This window comes from Mercenaria mercenaria, chromosome 14 (assembly GCF_021730395.1).
Source record: "Mercenaria mercenaria strain notata chromosome 14, MADL_Memer_1, whole genome shotgun sequence".
Lineage (NCBI taxonomy): Eukaryota > Metazoa > Mollusca > Bivalvia > Venerida > Veneridae > Mercenaria > Mercenaria mercenaria.
Window position 1 is genome coordinate 4,098,059 of NC_069374.1, and position 22,777 is coordinate 4,120,835.

The following is a 22,777-nucleotide window of genomic DNA, read 5'->3' on the forward strand; positions in this document are numbered from 1 at the left end:
AACCCCTTGTTTGAAGATATGTTAATTTGGATTAATAGAGCTAAATAAAGACAAGAGTTAAATATAAAATTTATTGATTTGAACCAACAATTTTATGAACAGTGACATTGTTGCACTATAATGAATTACTGTTGATTGAGGAAATTAAGCTTACAATTGCCATTTTAATAGCAAATTGTTTTTACTTTATATATCTTAAGACAATAAAGCTGTCATGATTAACGATGATTGAATAATAGGGGTTAGACTGCCTTCCAGGGCAATAAAATGTTGATATTTTCTCATCTGACAGTAATTGAAATGTGGAAATGGAAATAGATGAACTTATTGGCAGTGCACAGTTACTTGAAATAAAAGAACAAGTTTTTTTATCAGTTTTGTTTATTATGTTCATAGTTTGCTATATATACAATATGTGCTCTTTAGTATTTCTGAACAGTGACAATATTTTGAGATGGAAGAAATTCTTATTGTTAAATGCTGGATATGAAAATAGTTCCAAATCTTATTTTGACAAAATTAGATCCCATTTTTCAAACTGAGGTCCTTTTTGATAGGCAATCAAAGCCAACACAGGAATCAAAAGTAATGATTAATGTAAGAAAACATTATTCCAGTCTACATTAGGGTTTTTTCTGGAAACAAGAAGAATAAACTGAAAGGGAAAGGCGATGTTGTTCTTGTGTACATACTGCTAGGATTTCTGAAATTATTTAAAGAAGAGAAGGAAGTTTAAAAATCGGCTTAAAAATGAGAAAGTTATGAACATTTCAATATTTGATCAAAATTGTGGTCATTTTGTTTCTATGGCAACATTAAACAAAATGGTATATTTATTAAATTTCTAGATATGTACTTGAACTGTATTTTTAGCTCACCTGAGCACAAAGTGCTCAAAGGTGAGCTTTAGTGATCACCCTGTGTCCGGCGTCCGTCGTCGTCCGTCGTCCGTCCGTCCGTCCGTCCGTCCGTCCGTCGTCAACAATTTGACTGTTAACACTCTAGAGGTCACATTTTTGGCCCAATCTTAATGAAACTTGGTCAGAATGTTACCCTCCATAAAATCTTGGACGAGTTCGATATTGGGTCATCTGGGTTCAAAAACTAGGTCACCAGGTCAAATCAAAGGAAAAGCTTGTTAACACTCTAGAGGTCACAATTTTGACCCAATCTTAATGAAACTTGGCCAGAATGTTACCCTCCATAAAGTCTTGGACGAGTTCGATATTCGGTCATCTGGGGTCAAAAACTAGGTCACCAGGTCAAATCAAAGGAAAAGCTTGTTAACACTCTAGAGGTCACATTTTTGGCCCATTCTTAATGAAACTTGGTCAGAATGTTACCCTCCATAAAATCTTGGATGAGTTCGATATTGGGTCATCTGGGGTCAAAAACTAGGTCACCAGGTCAAATCAAAGGAAAAGCTTGTTAACACTGTAGAGGCCGCATTTATGACTATATCTTCATGAAACTTGGTCAGAATGTTAATATTGATGATCTTAAGGTCCAGTTTGAATCTGGGTCATGTAGGATTAAAAACTAGGTCACCTGGTCAAATCAAAGGAAAAGCTAGTTAACACTGTAGAGGCCACATTTATGACCATATCTTAAAGAAACTTGGTCAGAATGTTTATCTTGATGCTCTTTAGGTCAGAGTTAAACCTGGGTCAGCTTCGGTCAAAAACTAGGTCACTAGGTTAAATCAAAGGAAAAGCTTGTTAACACTGTAGAGGCCACATTTATGACTATATCTTCATGAAACTTAGTCAGAATATTAAACTTGATGATCTTTAGGTCAGGTTTGAATCTGGGTCATGTTGGGTCAAGAATTAGGTCATGGGGGCAAATCAAAGGAAAAGCTTGTTAACACTCTAGAGGCCACATTTATGACTGTAACTTCATGAAACTTAGAATGTTAAACTTGATGATCTTTAGGTCAAGTTCAAATCTGGGTCATGTTGGGTCAAAAACTAGGTCACGGGGTCAAATCAAAAGAAAAGCTAGTTAACACTGTAGAGGCCACATTTATGAACATATCTTGATGAAACTTGGTCAGAATGTTAATCTTGATGATCTTTAGGTCAATAGGTCAGGTGAGCGATACAGGGCCTTCATGGCCCTCTTGTTTCTGTAAAATCATTTATCTACACTTTGCAACTATAATTAGAAATTATTATGTTTTATATTCTACACTCAATAAATATTGGAAATAAATCTATTTAACAGATTATTTGCTAAAAAAAGAATTCAGCAGTGTGTGTGTGTGACATCATAAACTCACTTAAATGGCTGCCTCCATGATCAGACATTTTCTTAAATTTCAAACTGCCATATCTTGTTCAATAGTTGTCCGATTTTAAAAATTCTTTCAGTGTTATGAAAGGCTTGTGGATGGGTTTCATAAAATTAAATTATTGTCAGACGTTCATTGCCCTTTTAACGTTATCGTAAAGTTGGATCTTTTCATTTTATGATTGATTTTGAAGTACCTAAAAATCACAAATTGAATGATGCAATTAGCTGTATTACTTACTTTTACTTACTGTATATTTTTTCATCAACAGGTGCGGATCCCATGTCTGGTGTTAATGGTGCTAGCAACCAGACGCCCCCGGGCTCGCTCCCCTCTCTCCCTGTTGGTGTACCACCCCACATCCTGGCTGCAGGCAGAGAGCAGGAACTGTTACAGAGTGACCTGTACAGACGAGCCTACTCAGACCCTGCACTTGCTCAACAGGTACTGTTAAACCTCCTTTTAATTACATCTGATCAGCAAACACCTTACTAAGCTTGCATATATGGGAATACCCTGTGGCAAGGGTAAACAGTCGCAAACACACGTACACAAAACACTTTGCTCAGATAGATTTTCTCAGCCAGTTTTACCTCTTCAAGAGCAACGGCCTCTATACAACAAAAACATTTCAGTCAAACAGTGCTTGATCTAGACAGGTGTAACTGTATATAATTTTCTTGTGTTTATGTAGTAGTGACTGTTTCGTGTCCAGAACCATGAGAAGTTCAGACTGGGGGGACACATGCCTGTATTACAGTTAGATTGAAGATGAAGATTATTAAGTAGTCTCTGAAAGGTTATTGCTGCTGTTTTTGAATCACTTGCCAGTCAACACCCAGCTTTGAATAGAGAATTTATTTTTTCATATGAAAAAGCAAGCTGGCTTGGGGAAGGTTGACTGTTCTACCAAGATGCTACCTTGTACAAAAACTAATGCCTGGAAGGGCACCAGGAGTCTTCTCCCACCATTAAAAATGCTGGAAAACCACTATGACCTAAATTATTTAGTGTACCTTAAAACCCAAGAAGAAAAACTAAACAGAATGTGAAACCAGCTCTCTTCATTTTTTAGCTCGACTATTCGAAGAATAGTCTAGCTATTCTACTCACCCTGGCGTCGGCGTCGGCGTCACACCTTGGTTAAGTTTTTGCATGCAAGTACATACAGCTATCATTTAAAGGCATATAGCTTTGAAACTTATTTATTCTTTTTCTAGGTCAATTACCAACCTCACTGGGTCAAGTTCCATAACTCTAACATGTATTTTGAGCAAATTATGCCCCCTTTTGGACTTAGAAAATTCTGGTTAAAGTTTTACATGCAAGTTACTATCTCCAAAACTAATGCAGATATTGAATTGAAACTTCACATGTGTCTTCGGGGTTATAAAACTAGTTGATAGCACCAAGTCCCATAACTCTGACCTTCATTTTGGCCAAATTATGCCCCCTTTTGTACTTAGAAAATTTTGGTTAAAGTTTTGCGTGCAAGTACATACAGCTATTACTAAAAGGCATATAGATTTGAAACTTATTTTTTCTTTTTCTAGATCAATTACCTACCTCACTGGGCCAAGTCCCATAACTCTGACATGTATTTTGAGCAAATTATGCCCCCTTTTGGACTTAGAAAATCCTGGTTAAAGTTTTACATGCAAGTTACTATCTCCAAAACTAATGCAGATATTAAATTGAAACTTCACATGTGTCTTCGGGGTTATAAAACTAGTTGATAGAATCAAGTCCCATAACTCTGACTTGTATTTTGGGCAAATTATGCCCCCTTTTGGACTTAGAAAATCCTGGTTAAAGTTTTGCGTGCAAGTACATACAGCTATTACCAAAAGGCATATAGCTTTGAAACTTATTTATTCTTTTTCTAGGTCAGTTACCAACCTCACTGGGTCAAGTTCCATAACTCTTAACATGTATTTTGAGCAAATTATGCCCCCTTTTGGACTTAGAAAATTCTGGTTAAAGTTTTACATGCAAGTTACTATCTCCAAAACTAATGCAGATATGGAATTGAAACTTAACATGTTTCTTCGGGGTTATTAAACTAGTTGATAGCATCAAGTCCCATAACTCTGATATGCATTTTAGTCAAATTATGTCCCGTTTCGAACTTAAAACTCTTTTGATATTTAACATTTTGGGTAATAATTTCCTGCTTCTGTGACAGTATTTCGAATAGTCGAGCTTGGCTGTCTTACGGACAGCTCTTGTTTGACAGGGTGGAGCAGGGGTGGGAATGGGCAGGTTCCATATGCAAACCATATTTGGAGGAGTGCCTTTGTCAGGAATTGGCTATTTTGAACAAAATCAAAAGTTTTCATTCCTACAAAATACACATGATTTCACAGTAATACAATTTACATTAGAGTCATTAGTTTAGATCTAGTCGTATGAAAACAAATAAGTTCAGAACATCAGTAAATCTTCATAATGAATATTGTTCTGGTATCCAGAACATTGTTTTTTTGACAATTAACATTGTTGTTAATATAAATTACGTAATAACCATAGAATACTTCCCAAAAGTATGAAAGTTATTCAGGAATGTCTGTTATTGCGGAGGAAAGATTTTGTTCTGGAATCTGAAAAAGCACTGTTTATGATATAGCAGATAAAAGAAAAGGGATTTTTTTTTTTTTGAATAATGGAAAAAAAGAAATTTAGTTACTCCTGTTGGTAAACATTTTGTACATTTGTTTTCATGCAGTGAATCTGTTTTTACTGGAATGAAAAATATTGGATACTTTTTAAAAAGAATTCTTATATGTCTTTTGCTTAAGAATGGAAAAATATTGAATGTAATGTTGAAATTTGTCAGGCTACTGGTATGTTAACATTAGTCCAGATTCAGTTTTATAATCTTATCGAGGACCCTGGTATTAGTTTCCTTTGACTTGGAGAATTTTACTGGCGGGTAGTAGAATATGGTAAGAGTAACTGGACGAAATGTTTGGATTATGATGATTCTTTTGGCAGCCCCTTCTCCGGTACAACAAAGTTCAAGTGGGGGGTGGGGGGGATCACAGGGGTCATTTAATGGTTGGTCAGTTGAAGATGCAGTTCACATAAACTGCCTCCACATTTTTGCATATAATTGTGGTTAACAGCATTTACATGAATATTGCTTTGACTAAAAACATTTTTTCTATCAGATTAAAAGAATTGTTGAACCTTGCTAAAGAAAGAAACAGTCTACAGAAGGTAGAGCAGAATGTGAATAAAAAGTTGATGAGTTTTCGAGGCAAATGTATTTAATGACGGTTTGACATAATTCAAATGTTTGAAGTCATTTGATCACCACCAGTCTATTGACATCTGTTAAGAAGTTGTCATTTACTTGAGGAGAACAATTTAGTAATGATACAAATAAAAAAAGCTCTAGTTAGGTGAACTTGCCACTGTTACATAATGAAATCTTTCATAAAATGATGTTAAACTGAAATTTAAAAAAAAAATCACTAACATGCTTCAATTTCCTTTCCAGCTTCAAGCACATCATGAGGCATTACAGCGTATGGCCATGGACAGAGAGCGATTTGGGTCAGGCCTTCCCCCGCCCCATTGAGGTGACTCTTAGTGGGAAAAGTTCTGTTACTCTGTATTTATATACAAATCTATTTGGTGCAATATGTAACTTAAGAAATACACACACTTGTTCAAATCCGAAACACAGACTAGTGTTCAAAACTAAAAACACAAGACTGGTGTTCAAAATTAAGACATAAAGTGATTTTCTGAATTCAAACTCAGACTGGTGCCCAAAATGAATAAATTACAAGGCTGGTGTTCAAAACTGTAACACAAGGATGGTGTTCAAAATTAAAGCGTAGAGTAATGTTCAGAATTGAAGGACACTGTCTGATGAACAGATGAATGAAACAAGAAAAGACTGATGTGTTCTAAATGTCAGCAAACTTAATGAAAGGCAGCTCTAAAATTGTTCTAAATTTTGTGCAAGATGAATCGTACAAATGTGTGGAAGAGATAGAAAAGACGCATCAAAAAGACTGAAGAATGAACTGTATGTGAATGATTTATGATGTGCAAATAACTGCAGTTGAAGAATGGCTTATGAATGTGCTTGAGAAAAGTAGATAGAAAATAGGATGAAGATGTTATGTAAAAGTTAAATTGTTAGTGAAAAAAATGAATAGCGTCTTTTTACTCATTTCTTTGATTTAAAAAGTATAACTGACATTAAGAAATGATAAGATGAAATGAAACTGGTATGAAATATTGATTAAATCGTGTGAAGGTGATATAACACTTTTATTTTGTTTGTACATTTAAAAGTGTCTTTAACGTTTTACATGTTTTGAAACATCGTTTTTGTACTTTATGGTGATACATTGAAAAAAAAAAAGACCTATAGTGATGAAACAGTAACAAGGCCCCATTTACATACAACAAAAAACATGTTATTTTAAAATTTCAGTCTTACTTGGTAAGGGTATGTGAGTTGCTTTCCAGTTTGGAATTGGTAATTCTTAGGGATTTACCTTACAGTATAAATGTGCTTATTTTTTCTACACATGCAACAATGTTTATTGTTGTTTTGTAACAAGCATGTGTCTTGTTAATCGTATAGTGCTATATTAAAGTGAAGTTTTGTGTACAAAAAGTGCTGATTTATGATGCAGGCGCATAATACATCAAGACAATGTCAGCACCATGAAAATATATTTATTATATATCTATAAGTTTTTTTGTAGTATTCAACAAATGAATTAAAACTGATAGAAATCAAATTCCATATTGCACGAGATGTAAATCCTCCTGTGTATTTTGCTTGTGTCCTTTTTCATGACACGTTAAATAATTATTTTATTTTTTTGTTTCAGGGGTGTTTAAAGTTGTATTTTTATCTAAAATTTAAAAAAAAAAGTGGTGTGGGTAAATAATTAAGGGGTCATAATAACGGTAGATTAACCTGGGATGTATTTTACCTGGTGGGACAGCCTGCGGTGCCGGCGTGCCTCAAGGGATTCAAACTAGGCTAAGTCCTATAGAGTCAAATAAAACATCCTAGCTGTAGTTATTGTTTAACCTTTAACCTGTTAAATTTCTAAAATGGACTGGTTTATTATTCAGTCTGGGCAGTACCATTTATATTCGAAGGGATGTTCACTGAAAATTTAATGACTGAATAGCAAACAGTGCAGACCACGATACTGGTCTTGACTTGTCGCAAAGGTAGAATCACTTGCCACCAGCAGACTAAAGGTTAATAACCCTATTATACATGCTTCATGTAGTATTAACATTCTGGTGACAAATGAGATTCCATTCAGGTTAACATGAAATGTAAGTCTTCTGAGTTTTCTTGAAATTCTGTGTTTTTAAAATTTAGCAATTGCGTTTTTTCTGAGTTGTCCAGATTCAAAAATTACGGCTCTGAATGGCATTTTAATCAGTATGATAACTACTCATAGACTTGGTTGCTGCAATACATTTTCTTATGAGGAGAAATAAAATGGCTGATAAATGCTGGTGATTTGCATCTCTTAGGAATAAAGATAAATGGTATTTCTGAATAGACCTCAGTCTGAAAGTTTATATTTGTACAGTATAATGTTAAATATAATGATTTCTATCTAATGCAGTCTGGAATTGGAAGTTGATCTGTTCTCTGTTATGGAGAAAAATATGTATGATACGCATTATTGGCGGAAGATGTCTGTTTCCTGTTTATTTATTTGTTTTGCTGGCTTTTTTTTCGTAAGCTCTAGGGCGGGTTATGACAATTTCCTTGAAATGAATAATAGTAGATGTAACTAGATATGATGATCTCCCTGGAATATTGGCAGATGTGCCGAGCAGCTCTAATATATCAGGAATGAGAGTGTGGGTTAAATTGTCTCAATTTTTTTTTTTTTTTTTGGACATAGTTATGGTTTCAGTTTGTCTGAGAAAGAAATATATTTCTGATAAGATTGTTTGCTTTTTCATCGTTTTCAACAATTCTGTTAAAAGTTTCAAAAAGTGTTTCCGAGAAACCCATCCAGACAAACCCCTTTAAGGTTTTAAGGGATATTTAGAAAGAAAAGCAGTTTAAAAAAAAATAAAAATCCTATCAGTTAATGGTTATAGAAAAGATATTTCTCACTATTAATATAACATGGATAAAAAGGGTAGATTATTTTATACTAGGATGCTGTATAACGTCTGAAAATCAGTATAAACTATCATACTCCACTTTTCTTGAATTTACCACATTATGAGTTGAGTTTGGACACTGTCAAACATTTGTGGGACTTTATAATCGTACAGCGGTTATCACAGTAAGATTTTTTTTGGTGATACTTTTCTGTTTCCTGAAATTATTTGACAAAATAAAGAAAGAAGTAAGTCTGCTATTTATTTCATGGTCAGGTGCCAGATTATAATTTGAAAGGATTAAGGCATCAAAAGAAATGTCTGAGAATTTTTCTGATGTATTGTAACAAATGGAGGAAGAGTAGAAAGCAAGTCAAAACTCTGGAATATTCATAACTTTGTTTAATCTTTCAAGTTTGAGCCCTTTATTAGCCCTTCATCAGGGATACATGATAAAAATTACTCAAAATGTCTTACACAGGTTGTATGAAAAGGGTTCTTGGAGTCACATGATGTCTTTACAGATGCGTTGCTTGTCAGAAAATTGCTATAACCCGACCAACTTAACAGGGCTTGCTTAGGAATAAATATAAAAATTTTAAAAGAAATTAAACGGCAACATGTATCTTTTTCGTTGCTGCTATTTTTCGCACAATTTATTTTATCGTGTAAATTTACACATGCGATTTGTTATTATAATAAAAATACATAAAGAATTTCTTTGAAAGTTGTCTGTCCTTTGCATTGTATATACTATTGTGGACAATTTTTGTCAGTATTTTTTCGTTCTGATCTCAGAAAAATGTTTTTAGAATATATTTCTTATTTTTTAGTTTTTTGTTAAACTTGAAAAACTTTTTGGGCAGTTTTTTTGTCTTGTTTCAATAAATTTATTGTAAACTTTCTGTCATACAAGTTCAGGTTATTTTTGTAAAGAAATAATCATGGATATTCAAATTAAACATGAAAAATATCTTCTTTTTTTTTCACATGTAAATTGATAATAATATCTTATACGGCATGAATTTTAAACTAAAAAAAAAATCCTGTAAAGTGTCAACTTAAATATTGATTTATTAAAAGTATAACTCTTTAAATACTCCATTGTCGTTTTTTTTGTTAATGATTTAAAAATGGTTATTTTCATCTGATGTTAATCTGAAGGCAAGTCTCTAAAGCAACTAGTTCATATAATGAAGTGAAAATTTTCTGTGTCCTTGTATACTCACAGTTTGATAAAATTTTATAGCTATATAATCCAATTAAATTTCTTTCATTTTGATTCAAGTTGACCATTAATGGCATCTGAGCGGGTGAAATCCCAGTCCTGTGATTTCTTGCTGCCGTCTCTGTCGATACACGATAATGTCTTAGCTTTTGTTATAATAGAAAGAAGAGAGTTTTCTATCTATCTCGATTTAGGATGTTTGTTTAAACAATGCTAACAATAGAAATTAATGTATGTGGCATTTTGTACAGGTTTATTATTATTTCTGGTGATTTTTCTTATTATACCATGAGTACATTTTGCTAATCAGTGTGCGTAGTGATAAATAGTCGAGATTTTTTTTGTTATTATTATTATAATTATTCCATATTTCTGTAAATATTTGTATTTTTCAATTATGTATAACATTGTTGTCATGAAAAAATTTATCATCCTTCAAAATGAAGGCAAATTAAAACAATTCCAGTGAAAAACTCGCTTTTATTTGATTTTTCCATTTCCATTTGTTCAACATGTTCTGCTATTTCCAAAGTCCAAGGTTATGTTTGTTTGTTTTGTGTTTAATGCCGTTTTTCAACAGTATTTCAGTAATGGCTGGCAGTTAACCTAACCAGTGTTCCTGGATTCTGTACAAGTACAAACCTGTTCTCTGCAAGTAACTGCCAACTTCCCCACATGAATCAGAGGTGGAGGACTAATGATTTCAGACACAATGTCGTTTATCAAATAGTCACAGAGAACATATGCCCCACCCGAGGATCGAACTCACGATCCGTAGACCAATGCTCTACCTACTGAGCTAAGCGGGCAGAATGGTTATGAAATTTATTTTTGCAAGCCCAGCATGCAACATTTCCATTGGTTAGTTCCAAAATTTTACTCTGAAACAACCAGTCTGGCGAGTTTTTAGCCTTAGAACCAGATGACAAATAAAAAATATTTCTGTACTAAGGAGATTGGTCTGCCAAGTTACTGTTAAATTTGTGCTAAGTAGCTCTACCATCTACACAGAGACGATATGCAGAGACTGTCTGTAGGCACATACTGCCTGCATGGAAAAGCCATAATCTTCATTTCTAATTCAATATATTTTAAAATGTACTGAAGAGATAAACATAATTGTGTTTTAGGCCACTTGATCAAAGGTTGTCACAGTGACAGTCTCTGATCGAAAATGGAGAACGTTTTGGCTCACTGCAGTATAAGTTCAAAATGACCCTTATTGTTTCGAGGTGACTAGGTCAAAGGTCAAACACCAGTATACATCCATTGCACTTGCTTCACTCAAATTAATCCTGACATGCAGTCATGGGTGCAAATTTGTTTTTCAAGAAGCTTTTTTCAGAGGTGATATTTTGAGTTTCAAATAATTTGTCTAAGATGATTTCCCTTTTTAGCTTGACTATTCAAAGAATAGTCTAGCTATTCTACTCACCCTGGCATCGACGTCAGCGTCACACCTTGGTTAAAGTTTTGCATGCAAGTACATATGGCCATCATTTAAAGGCATATAGTTTGAAACTTATTTTTTCTTTTTCTAGGTCAATTACCAACCTCACTGGGTCAAGTCCAATAACTCTTGACATGTATTTTGAACAAATTACGCCACCCTTTTAAACTTAGAAAATCCTGGTTAAAGTTTTACATGCAAGTTACTATTTCCAAAACTAATGCAGATATTGAATTGAAACTTCACGTGTCTTCGGGGTTATAAAACTAGTTGATAGCATCAAGTCCCATGACTTTGACCTGCATTTTGGCCAAATAATGCTCCCTTTTGGACTTAGAAAATCCTGGTTAAAGTTTTGCATGCAGGTACATACAGCTGTTGCTAAAAGGCATATAGGTTTGAAACTTATTTTGTTTTTTCTAGATCAATTACCAACCTCACTGGGTCAAGTCCCATAACTCTGACATGTATTTTGGGCAAATTATTCCCCCTTTTGGACTTAAAAAATTCTGGTTAAAGTTTTGCGTTCAGTTTTGAGTGCAAGTTTAATTATCTGCAGAACAAATGCAGATATTGAATTGAAACTTCACATGTGTCTTCGGGGTTATAAAACTTGTTGATTGCATCAAGTCCCATAACTCTGACATGCATTTTGGTCATATGATGTCCCCTTTTGAACTTAAAACTTCTGGTTAAAGTTTTGCATGCAAGTTACTATCTCCAAAACTAATGCAGATACTGGATTGAAACTCGTATTTTAACATTTATAATATTTTCCTGCTTCTGGGACAATAGTTCGAATAGTCGAGCATTGGCTGTCTTACGGACTGGCAAAGAGCTCACTATTAAATTTCTTGACACTTCATGTTTACCATTTACAAACAAATGAAAGTACTGAACATAAAATAGAACAAGGGCTGTTTGAAAAAATCATATATCCCTATGAGAAACTGGGTATGCAATTGTCAGTCTCCAGTATGTTGTGACATTGACCTTTTGGGGTACCTCTGACCCCAAAATTTGGGGTCATCTTCGAACGGTGTCCGTAGATACACATCCTATTTATTTTGATGGTCAGTGTGACCTTAACCTTTTACCAACTGATCCCAAAAGCAATTCTAGGCCAAACATTTTTATGCCCCCCTTTCGAAGAAGGAGGGGTATATTGTTTTGCAGATGTTGGTCGGTCGGTATGTAGACCAATCCGTTTTCAGATGATAACTCAAGAACGCTTAGGCTTAGGATCATGAAAGTTGATAGGATGATTGGTCATAACCAGCAGGTGCCACCTATAGATCAATAGGTCAAAGGTTAAGGATACAGTGACCCAGAACAGTTAAACGGTTTCTGGATGATAACTCAAGAGCGCTTGGGCCTAGGATCATGAAAGTTGATAGGGTGGTTGTTCATGACCTGCAGATGAACACTATTTATTTTGAGATCAGTACGATTAAGGTCAAGGTCACAGTGACCCAGAACAGTTAACGGTTTCCGGATGATAACTCAAGAACGCTTGGGCCTAGGATCATGAATGTGGATAGGGAGGTTGGTCATGACCAGCCAATGACTCCTATTTATTTTGAGGTCAGTAGCCCAAAGGTCGAGGTCACAGTGACCAGGAACAGTTTAACGGTTTCTGGATGATAATGCAAGAACGCTTTAGCCTAGGATCACGAAAGTTGATAGGGAGGTTGGCCATGACCAGAAAATGACCTCTATTGATTTTGAGGTCAGTAGGCCAAAGGTCAAGGACACAGGGACCTGGAACAGTAAAACCGTTTCCTGATGATAACTTGAGAACACTTGGGCTTAGGATCATGAAAGTTGATAGGGCAGTTGATCAAAACCAGCAGATGACCCCTACTGATTTTGAGATCAGTACGTTAAAGGTCAAGGTCACAGTGACCCAGAACAGTTAAACGGTTTCCGGATGATAACTCAAAAATGCTTAGGCCTAGGATCATGAAAGTTGATAGGGAGGTTGGTCATGACCAGCAGATGACCCCTATATTTTGAGGTCAGTAGGTCAAAGGTCGAGGTCAGTGAACAGAAACAGTTTAACGGTTTCTGGATGATAACTCAAGACCGCTTATGCCTAGGATCACGAAAGTTGAAAGGGAGATTGGCCATGACCAGAAGATGACCTCTGTTGATTTTGAGGTCAGTAGACCAAAGGTCAACGACACAGGGACCGGATGATAACATGAGAACATTTGGGCCTAGGATCACGAAACTTAATAGGGAGGTTGATCATGACCAGTAGATGACCCATATCGACTTTTAGGTCAGTAGGTCAAAGGTCAAGGTCACAGTGACTTGGAACATTTAAAATGTGTCCGGACGATAATTTGAGAATACTTGGGCCTAGGATTGCGAAATTTAATAGGGAGGCTTATCAAGACCAGCAGATGACCCCTATTTATTTTGAGGTCAATACGTCAAAGGTCAAGGTCACTTTGACCAAGAACAGTAGACGTTTGGTCTAAAGTGACCAAATAATATCTGTTCCTTGTGCAATTACTGAATGCATCTAGTGGGGGGGGGGGGGGGCATTTCGTGTTCTGTGAGCTCTTGTCCAGTTATTGATTAAAAAACTTTTTAGCCATAAGGTCAATGTACACTTGACCCGAACAGCAATTGTCGTCTACTGATCACTGGCAATCATCCGATTAAATCTGACCAATGCACTCTCTAACTTGATCATAAACCATTTTCAGTCCTGATGTCACTGTGACCTTGTGATTTGACTTACTGCTATAAAGGTACAGGTCCAAGCCCAATCCTGTTAGTTCTCCAGTTATTGATATGAAATTGTTTTCTTTCTCGATGCCATTATGATCTTGACTTCGACCTACTGCATGAAATTTGCTACAGCTAGATCAAAGCAATCCCTGGTATTTTAATCCTCCGCAAGTGGTGGTGGTGGTGGTGGGGATTATAGGAATGGTCTCTGTCCTTCCATCCTTTCATCTTCTGTCCGTATGTAACATTATGTGTACGCTATGTATCTCTTAAACCCCTTGAAGGGAACTCGTGAGTGAGCCATGTCAGCTCAAGGTTAAGGTCACAACTTGTGGTCAAATGTTTGAGCCTTCCTTTTTGTGTCCGCTCTGTGTCTCATAAACCCCTTGAAGGAATTTTCATGAAACTTTGGTCAAATGTTCACCTTATCAAGGCAATGTGCAGAACTCGTGAGTCAGCCATATCGGATCAAAGTCAATGTCAAAGGTTGGAGCCTTCCATTTTGTGTCCACTCTGTATCATCTAAACCCCTTAAAGGATTTGAAACTTGGGCCAAATGATCACCTCATTTAGATGATGTGCAGAACTCATGAGTCAGCCATGTCTGCACAAGGTTAATGTCAAAACTCAAGGTCAAATTTTTGAGCTATGTATCTCCTAAACCCCTTGAAGGATTCTTAACCCCTTGAAGGATTTTCATGAAACTTTGGTCAAATTATCAACTTATCCAAACGATGTGCAGAACTCACGAGTCAGCCATGTTGGCTCAACTGAACCATTTTCCAAGTCCAAGAAGGGCCATAATTCGGCCAAAATATTTGACAGAGTTATGTGCTCTTGTGTACAGAAAGAGACTGATATAATGAACAAGTGATAAAAGTTTCAAAGCCATATGGCAAACAATTTATACGATATTGTAAATTTATAAAACAACACACTCAAGAAGCAGAATTATCCCAACAGAATACTTAAAGCTGCATTTGAAAAAGTATCAAGTTCTACACAAGATGAGGCTCTAATCAACACAAATACAGACATAAACAATAGCCAGGTAATACCATATGTGATCCCATATAACCCGTCCCTTCCGCATCATGGACTTACAATAAACAAATAATGGGATCTTTTGAAAAATTGTCCGACAATAACAGTCTACAAAATTTGTACAACTATAAACCTGTTCTGGCATAAGAACGACCCAAAAACCCACAGGATTCTCTTACTCATTCGTCGCTAAACAAAAAATCTTCGGATTGTAAAACAAGTAGATGTAACAGACGCAGATGTACGCATTGTAACAGTATTATTGAAAGTGATACATTTACGAGTACAAATACAGGGAAAACATTCAAAATGTTTTCGATAGAAACTGCACATCTAGTGACATTATTTTTTTAATTACAGATGCAAATATAAAATTTGATATCAGAAGTGTATGTGACCAAAGTTTTTCATCAAATGTTGCTCTTCATTTCAATTCTACTGAACCATGGAAGACTTCCTTAACTAGTATGCCGATAGACTTAGTGCATGATAACATGGATAGACTTCTCTAAGAGACATACTGGTCACAAAAAATAGATACATGCACATTACATCCAAACAGTTTGAATGCAATGTCACTTTATAAAGTCTTAAATGTAGTTTCATAAGAACTGTAATGTATTTTTTTATATGCATCATGTATATGATGTGATGCCCATTTGTTTTATACAAGTGAATTGTTAGATTTTTTATGAAACATATATACTAGAAATATATACAACATGTATACAGATACAAGATAACCGCAAAACAAAGTCTCACAGGCAGATGGCGGTGGACACAGCTACAACTTTATTGTAATAAAACCTGGATTGGGCGTACGTACGAAAATGAAAATAATTTTATGCATTAATGGAAACCTGTGAATAAATGTATTACAATGGCACTGGTTCTATCTTTCTAAAATTAAAATATGATTTTAAAACATCTGACACGTTAAGTAATTCGAAATAATGTCATAGAATTAGCATGAAATGTGCAGTTCACTTTATTCATTGTCAAATATCTAAACAAAATAAGCACACCGACCTATACATTGTTTTCACCACATTATAGGCCATATGTTTATTTGGAACTGCGAGAAGTTTCATTAAAATCTACATTGTAGAAAAAAAGCTATTTTCGAAATGTTATGAAAGTTAAGATTTTCCCATGAATTATTCAAAATGATTTTTCTCTACATTCTCTGTCTTACTCGTAAGACTGCAAAGACCATTTTGAGGGCCGAAGGAATTTGGCGGTGAAAATTAAGTGCAAAATGTTTTAAAATACCAGACAGCTATATTTCTTTCTCTCATTCTATCTCTCATTCATACAAAGACAAAGAAGATGACAATTGCGAATGAATTGCCCCGGGAACCTCCGTTAATATCCGTGATAAAACGTACATTACCGAGGATCCCCGATTCAATAAAACAGCTGACGGCACAAACATACAGAAAAATATCGGGAATTTGGCGCATGCGCGAGGGTTAAGTATTAGTTTCCCGCTCTGGTAAAGACGGCGCACGTTACTATTAAGTATAAAACATTCTATAAAAATAATGACAGGGCGATGCTCGAACAAACGAAAGCAAGGGCAGCCTTAAGCACTCGACCACGCGTGATTATTTTGATGAGAGTTTTGAGAAAGCGTGTGCGACAGGAGAGGCGAATTACGATAGAAGAATCACGATACAGAATCCGGTCTTAGAATGCAACATTCAAACAACCAATCAGTATGTGATGTTATAAAGCCCAATTCAGAGACAAGTATTAGATCTGACGTATCTGAATGCGCAGTTATAAAATTGATAGCAATCTGAGACTGGTCCCCAAATTCCCATTTGAAGAATCTTGGACCGAGGATACCGGGCCATTTACTATATATATATATATTGTTTTATTTCTACCCCCACCCCCACCAAAAAAAGGAAAAAATAAGAAGAAACACAAAAAAGCTTTTACCAGAAACCACATTAAAGTGAGAGTTAGATATATTTTGAAATTATTGAACCAGTGAATCTCTTGATGTAAATACCCCGATAATCATTTTACTGTTGCTTTTTGTGTTGTGCTGACGTTTTTTCACACTTTATTATGACCTTGATTACAAAATAACCAAAAAAACCCAGAGGCTAAAATACATCCATTGAATGGTTCCCATTTCTTCACGCACGAGCTTTACGCGAGTCTTCGCTCACAGGTCAAAACGTCGGACATAAGTTTGGCGGTTGCTGACTGACAACAATGCTAAATGTTAGAAAATGTTGCAGAAGAAATGCCGACGACGGCCTGGTAGCAGCATGTTTCATGAAAGCAGGTATGTTATAGCTTGATTACTTTAAAACTTGGTAAAAACTAGGTTTGATTCTTATATGTAGTCATGTCGAGCTGAAGGACTGTACTGACTCTGCTTGACTGGCTTGCGGAAGGTCGGTGGTTCTACCCAGGTGCCCGATCGGGCCTGAAATAATGCCCGAAGGGGCACCTGGGGTCTTCCTCCACCATTAAAGCTGGAAAGTCGCCATATGACCTACATTGTGTCGGTGTGACTTAAAATCCAACAAATAAATAAATAAATGACTCTGCTTGAAATGCTTCTCCTGACAAAAATTCGAACCTTCGATCAGTTCACCCCAGGTGTGATTCTGAGATGATAACTTCCTTTAGTTTTGTTTTAATTTATGCATCTCTTGTGCTTTTTTATTATTTTTTTTTTTGCTAGTTCATTTTTTATATTTCTCTTTCTAGCAGTTTTGAGGTCTTGACCTACAACAGCAGCTACCACATGGTTTTAGTTCCACTATTCGGAGAATAAGGGTGCTATTCTACTCGCCCGGCGTCGGCGCCGGCGTGAGCTTTCTTGGTTGAAGTTTTTCGGCAACCTTTTCTTTTCTTTGTTACTATTGTTTATATCTTATTGTAACTTAACATTAACAGTGTTTAGCATGCAAATAAAGTATTGCAGTGGCTGGGCCCATTATACCAATGGTCAAGGTCACCAAGGTGTTATACTTAGGTTATTTTTAAGGTTAAAGTTTGTTGGCAACCTTAGTTTTTCTGTCATATCTTTGTTACCATTACCATTGTTTATATTTTATTGTAACTTCGCATAAACATTGTCTAGCATACAAACAAAGTATGTGCAGGGTCCGGGTCCATTATACATAAGGTCAAGGTCACCAGGGTGTTATACTTAAGTTATTTTTAAGGTTAATGTTTTTCGGCAACCTTTATTTTTCTGTCATATATTTGTTACTAATGCTTGTATCTTACTGTAAATTCACATAAACATTGTGAAGCATACAAACAAAGTATGTGCAGGGGCTGTGCCCATTATATCGGAGGTAAAGGTCACCAAATTGTTCTACTTGGAATTATTTTCATGTTAATTTTTTTCGAAAGCTTCGTTTATAGACATATCTTTTGTATGTAAGTAAAGGTCTCTTATTGAGACATAAATTCATTTTACTGTCAAATCACTGATAGTGGAGCGCGCTTGTTAATTTGTCATTATAACATTTTAAATTGTTGTTGCCATGTCATCTTATGTTGTTATGTGCTAGAAAGGTGTTTAGGTTTGACTTACAAACTAGATCTCTTAAAAATAATGCTCGTAGTTCTTGCAATCATTGTTGATTTTTTTTATTTTTGTTCCTTATAAATTTGTTAATAATACATTGTTGGTTCAAAAGCACCTGGAGTGCTTATGTTGTATTGTTGCGTGTTTTGCCGACTCAAAATAAAATTTGTCTTATCTTATCTTATTAGCTCGACTATTCGAAGAATAAGTAGAGCTATCCTACTCACCACGGCGTCGGTGTCGGCGTCACACCTTGCTTAGGTTTTTCGTACCTGTCCACATTTTGACCAAGCCTTTTGAGATAAAGCTTTTAAACTTTCAACACGTGTGTACCATTACCTTATCCAGTTTTAGGCAAGAGTACATAACTCCAGCAAGGATTTTGGCTGAATTATGGCCCTTTTTAATTTACATTTTTTGTTAAGTTTTCGTACCAGTTCATATTTTGTATAAACTGTTTTACATATGACTTTAAAAGTTTTTATCACTTGTTTGTTATAACAATCTCTACCCAACTCTGTCAAATATTTTGGCTGAATTATGGCCCTTTTTGGACTTGGAAAGTGGTACAATTTTCGTACAAGTCCATGTTTTGTCAACATTGTTTGACATGTAGCTTTTAGACTTTGAACACTTGTTTATAATCACCTGTCAACTATTTTGGTTTAATTATTACTCTTTTTAGCTCGACTGTTCGAAGAAAAAGTAGAGCCATTGCACTCGCGCCGGCGTCGGCGTTGCCGTCGGTGAAAGTTTGTGATAAAGTCAAATATCTCTGTTACTGAGTTATTTACTATCAAAGTCTACACCAGGAGAAACAATCCCCGTAACTCTGGTTCGAATTTTGATAGCGTTATGCTCCTTTTTATCTTAGAATTATTTAGTTAAAGCTTTTGATTAAGTCAAATATCTCCGTTACGTTCAAAGCTTTTTACTTGAAACTTAAAATAGTTAAGTCTACACCAGAGAAAACAATCCTTATTACTCTGATTAGAATTTTAACTACTTATGCCCCTTTTTAACTTTGAAGTTTTAGGTGAAAATTTTATATAATGTCCAATATCCCTGTTACTGTCAAAACTATTGCTTTGAAACTTAAAGTAGTTATTTACTATCAAAGTCTACACCAGAAGAAATAATCCGTATAACTCAGATTATATATTTGATTGAGTTAAGCCCCTTTTACTGGCAAAGCTCTAATTCAGAGTCAAGCACTAAGAAAAGTCGAGCGTGCTGGCTTACGAACAGCTCTTGTTGGACTTCGATCATAGCTCAGTTTTCGTACAAGTCAGCGTTTTGTCAAAAGCATTTGACATGTGTCTTTTAAACTTTGAACACTTGTTTATCGTCATGATCTCCATCTGTAGGCAAGAGTACACAATTCTGTCAGCTATTTTGGCTGAATTATGACCCTTTTTAGCTCATCTGATTTTTTGAAAAAAAATGATGAGTTATTGTCATCACTTGAGCGGTTGTCGGCGTCGGCGTCGGCGTCGGCGTCGGCGTCTGCGTCGGCGTTGCCTGGTTAAGTTTTATGTTTAGGTCAGCTTTTCTCCTAAACTATCAAAGCTATTGCTTTGAAACTTGGAATACTTGTTCACCCTCATAAGCTGACCTCTTATAGCAAGAAACATAACTCCATCTTGCTTTTTGCAAGATTTATGGCCCCTTTTGTACTTAGAAATATCAGATTTCTTGGTTAAGTTTATGTTTAGGTCAATTTTCTCCTAAACTATCAAAGCTATTGCTTTGAAACTTGGAATACTTGTCACCATCATAAGCAGACCCTGTACATCAATGAAACATAACTCCATCTTGCTTTTTTGCAAGAATTATTGCCCCTTTTGGACTTAGAAAATCAGTTTTTGGTTAAGTTTTATGTTTAGGTCAGCTTTAATCCAAACTATCAAAGCTATTGCTTTAAAACTTGCACACACTTGGTCACCATCATAGGCTGACCTGTACAGCAAGAAACATAACTCCATCCTGCTTTTTGCAAGATTTATGGCCCCTTTTGGACTTAGAAAATATCAGATTTCTTGGTTAAGTTTTATGTTTAGGTAAACTTTTTCTCTTAAACTATCAAAGCTATTGCTTTGAAACTTGTAACACTTGTTCACCATCATAAGCTGACCTGTACAGCAAGCAACATAACTCATCTGCTTTTTGCAATAATTATTGCCCCTTTGGACTTAGAAAAATCATTTTCTTGGTTGAATATTATGTTTAAGTCAACTTTTCCATAAATATCAAAGCTATTGCTTTAAAACTTGCAACAGTTTTTCACCATCATAAGTGGACACGTACATCAAGAAACATAACTCTATCTGCTTTTTGCAAGAATGATGGCCCTTTTTAGACTTAGAAAATCATGGGTAGGACAATATTTCTATTATACAAAAAAAATCAGATGAGCGTCAGCACCCGCAAGGCGGTGCTCTTGTTTGACTTTGAAATCTGTTAATTTTTCATACCAGTTCATATTTTGCCTAACCTGTTTGCCGTATGTCGTACTGACCACTTGTTTACCATCATAGTCTACATAAGTAGGCAATATTACATAACTAGGACAAGGACTTTAGCTCAGTTATGGCCTATTTGACTTAGAAATTCGTTAAGTTTGGCAAACCATTCCATATTTTGTATGAACTTTTTGATGTATGGCTTCGAAAATTTGAACACTTGCTTACCATCATAGTCACACAATGCCGTATAGAGCAAGACTTACGCAAATCCGCGCAAATCCGCAAATACATGTACATTGCATGTACATTGTTTATCTTATCTATTTTTCGGACTAGGAGAATAGCGTTTAGTTAATAACCGTCTGTGCATGCGTTAATAAATATCATATTGCGTAGAGCCCCTTTACTCATGTATCATAAATAAAAATAATAACATTTTGAATTCGTTATACATAACTTATACCTTGCCATTCTCTTACAACACAAGTAACTGCCAAATTCTACATTCAGACACGACATATTAAAAAAAACACAACATCACAGAGAAAATGTGACCCGTAGATCTGCGCTCGCCCTACTGAGATATTTCCGAGGTCCATAGGTAATGCTATATAGCGGTTAAAATTCTACACAATATTCTGTCAAATTTGAAAAACTTTTAACTAATCGAAATTCATTTTCATGTCTTCTGTCGAACATCGGGCAATAGTTTTTACTATTGACTGGCAAGGAATTCCTGTTATGTATACTATGGTTCGATGATTTTGATAAAAAGTCATGTAAAAGTTATTTATGTAGACTAATTTGATTCTTTGACTTTCAGATGGCGTCATCGGTTTTAACCAGCATCGAGTATTGTGTTTTTACAAGCGGCATGCAGATCGGAAGAGGAAGGACTAGCAACGCGTACAAGTTCTGACTGAGTGGTGCAAGTACAGCATACGTATTGAACTGCGGAGGTAATATAGCTTTAAACTGTATTTTATGACACAGCAATATTAAATACAACTCTTTGGCTATTTTAACTTTTAACATAACTTATACCTAGCCATTCTCTTATTTGATAATGTGTGCTATTAAACAGACTAGGCTTCAACACAGATTTATTGGGCTTCAGTAGGCTCTAAAAGACTTATAAATCTTGAAGACGAAAATGTGTTCACAGCTGTTTTTCGCAGTATTTTAGTACAGTTAGCCTAACCAGCTTTCCTGGAATCTGTAGCAGCACAAGTAACTGCCAAATTTTACATTCAGACACGACATATTAAAAAAACACAACATCACAGAGAACATGTGACCCGTAGATCTGCGCCCGCCCTACTGAGATATTTCCGAAGTTTTGCAATAAAACAATTATTAACCGGCAAAACATTCAATAACATAGCATCGGTCCATAGGTAATGCTATATAGCGGTTAAAATTCAACACAATATTCTGTCAAATTTGAAAAACTTTTAACTAATCGAAATTCATTTTCATGTCTTCTGTCGAACATCGGGCAATAGTTTTAACTATTGACTGGCAAGGAATTCCTGTTATGTATACTATGGTTCGATGATTTTGATAAAAAGTCATGTAAAAGGTTTTTATGTAGACTGATTTGATTGTTTGACTTTCAGATGTCGTCATCGGTTTTAACCAGCATCGAGTATTGTGTTTTTACAAGCGGCATGCAGATCGGGAGAGGAAGGACTAGCAACGCGTACAAGTTCTGACTGAGTGGTGCAAGTACAGCATACGTATTGAACTGCGGAGGTAATATAGCTTTAAACTGTATTTTATGACACGGCAATATTAAATACAACTCTTTGGCTATTTTAATTTTAACATAACTTATACCTAGCCATTCTCTTATTTGATAATGTGTGCTATTAAA

At 35.5% G+C, this 22,777-nt stretch overlaps 1 protein-coding gene across 6 annotated transcripts in view; it reads left to right on the plus strand.

The window, feature by feature from the left end:
* The window catches only part of LOC123526336 (arginine-glutamic acid dipeptide repeats protein-like), a 150,214-nt gene extending 140,106 nt beyond the window's left edge, over positions 1-10,108 (plus strand). For all 6 annotated transcript variants that reach the window (XM_045305450.2, XM_045305452.2, XM_045305451.2 and 3 more), the window contains 2 exons: positions 2,565-2,737; positions 5,796-10,108. In XM_045305450.2, the coding sequence (XP_045161385.2) occupies positions 2,565-2,737; positions 5,796-5,876 (254 nt within the window). In that variant the 3' untranslated portion in view covers positions 5,877-10,108. The remainder of the gene's footprint in view (positions 1-2,564; positions 2,738-5,795) is intronic.
* The last annotated feature ends 12,669 nt before the right edge of the window (positions 10,109-22,777 follow it).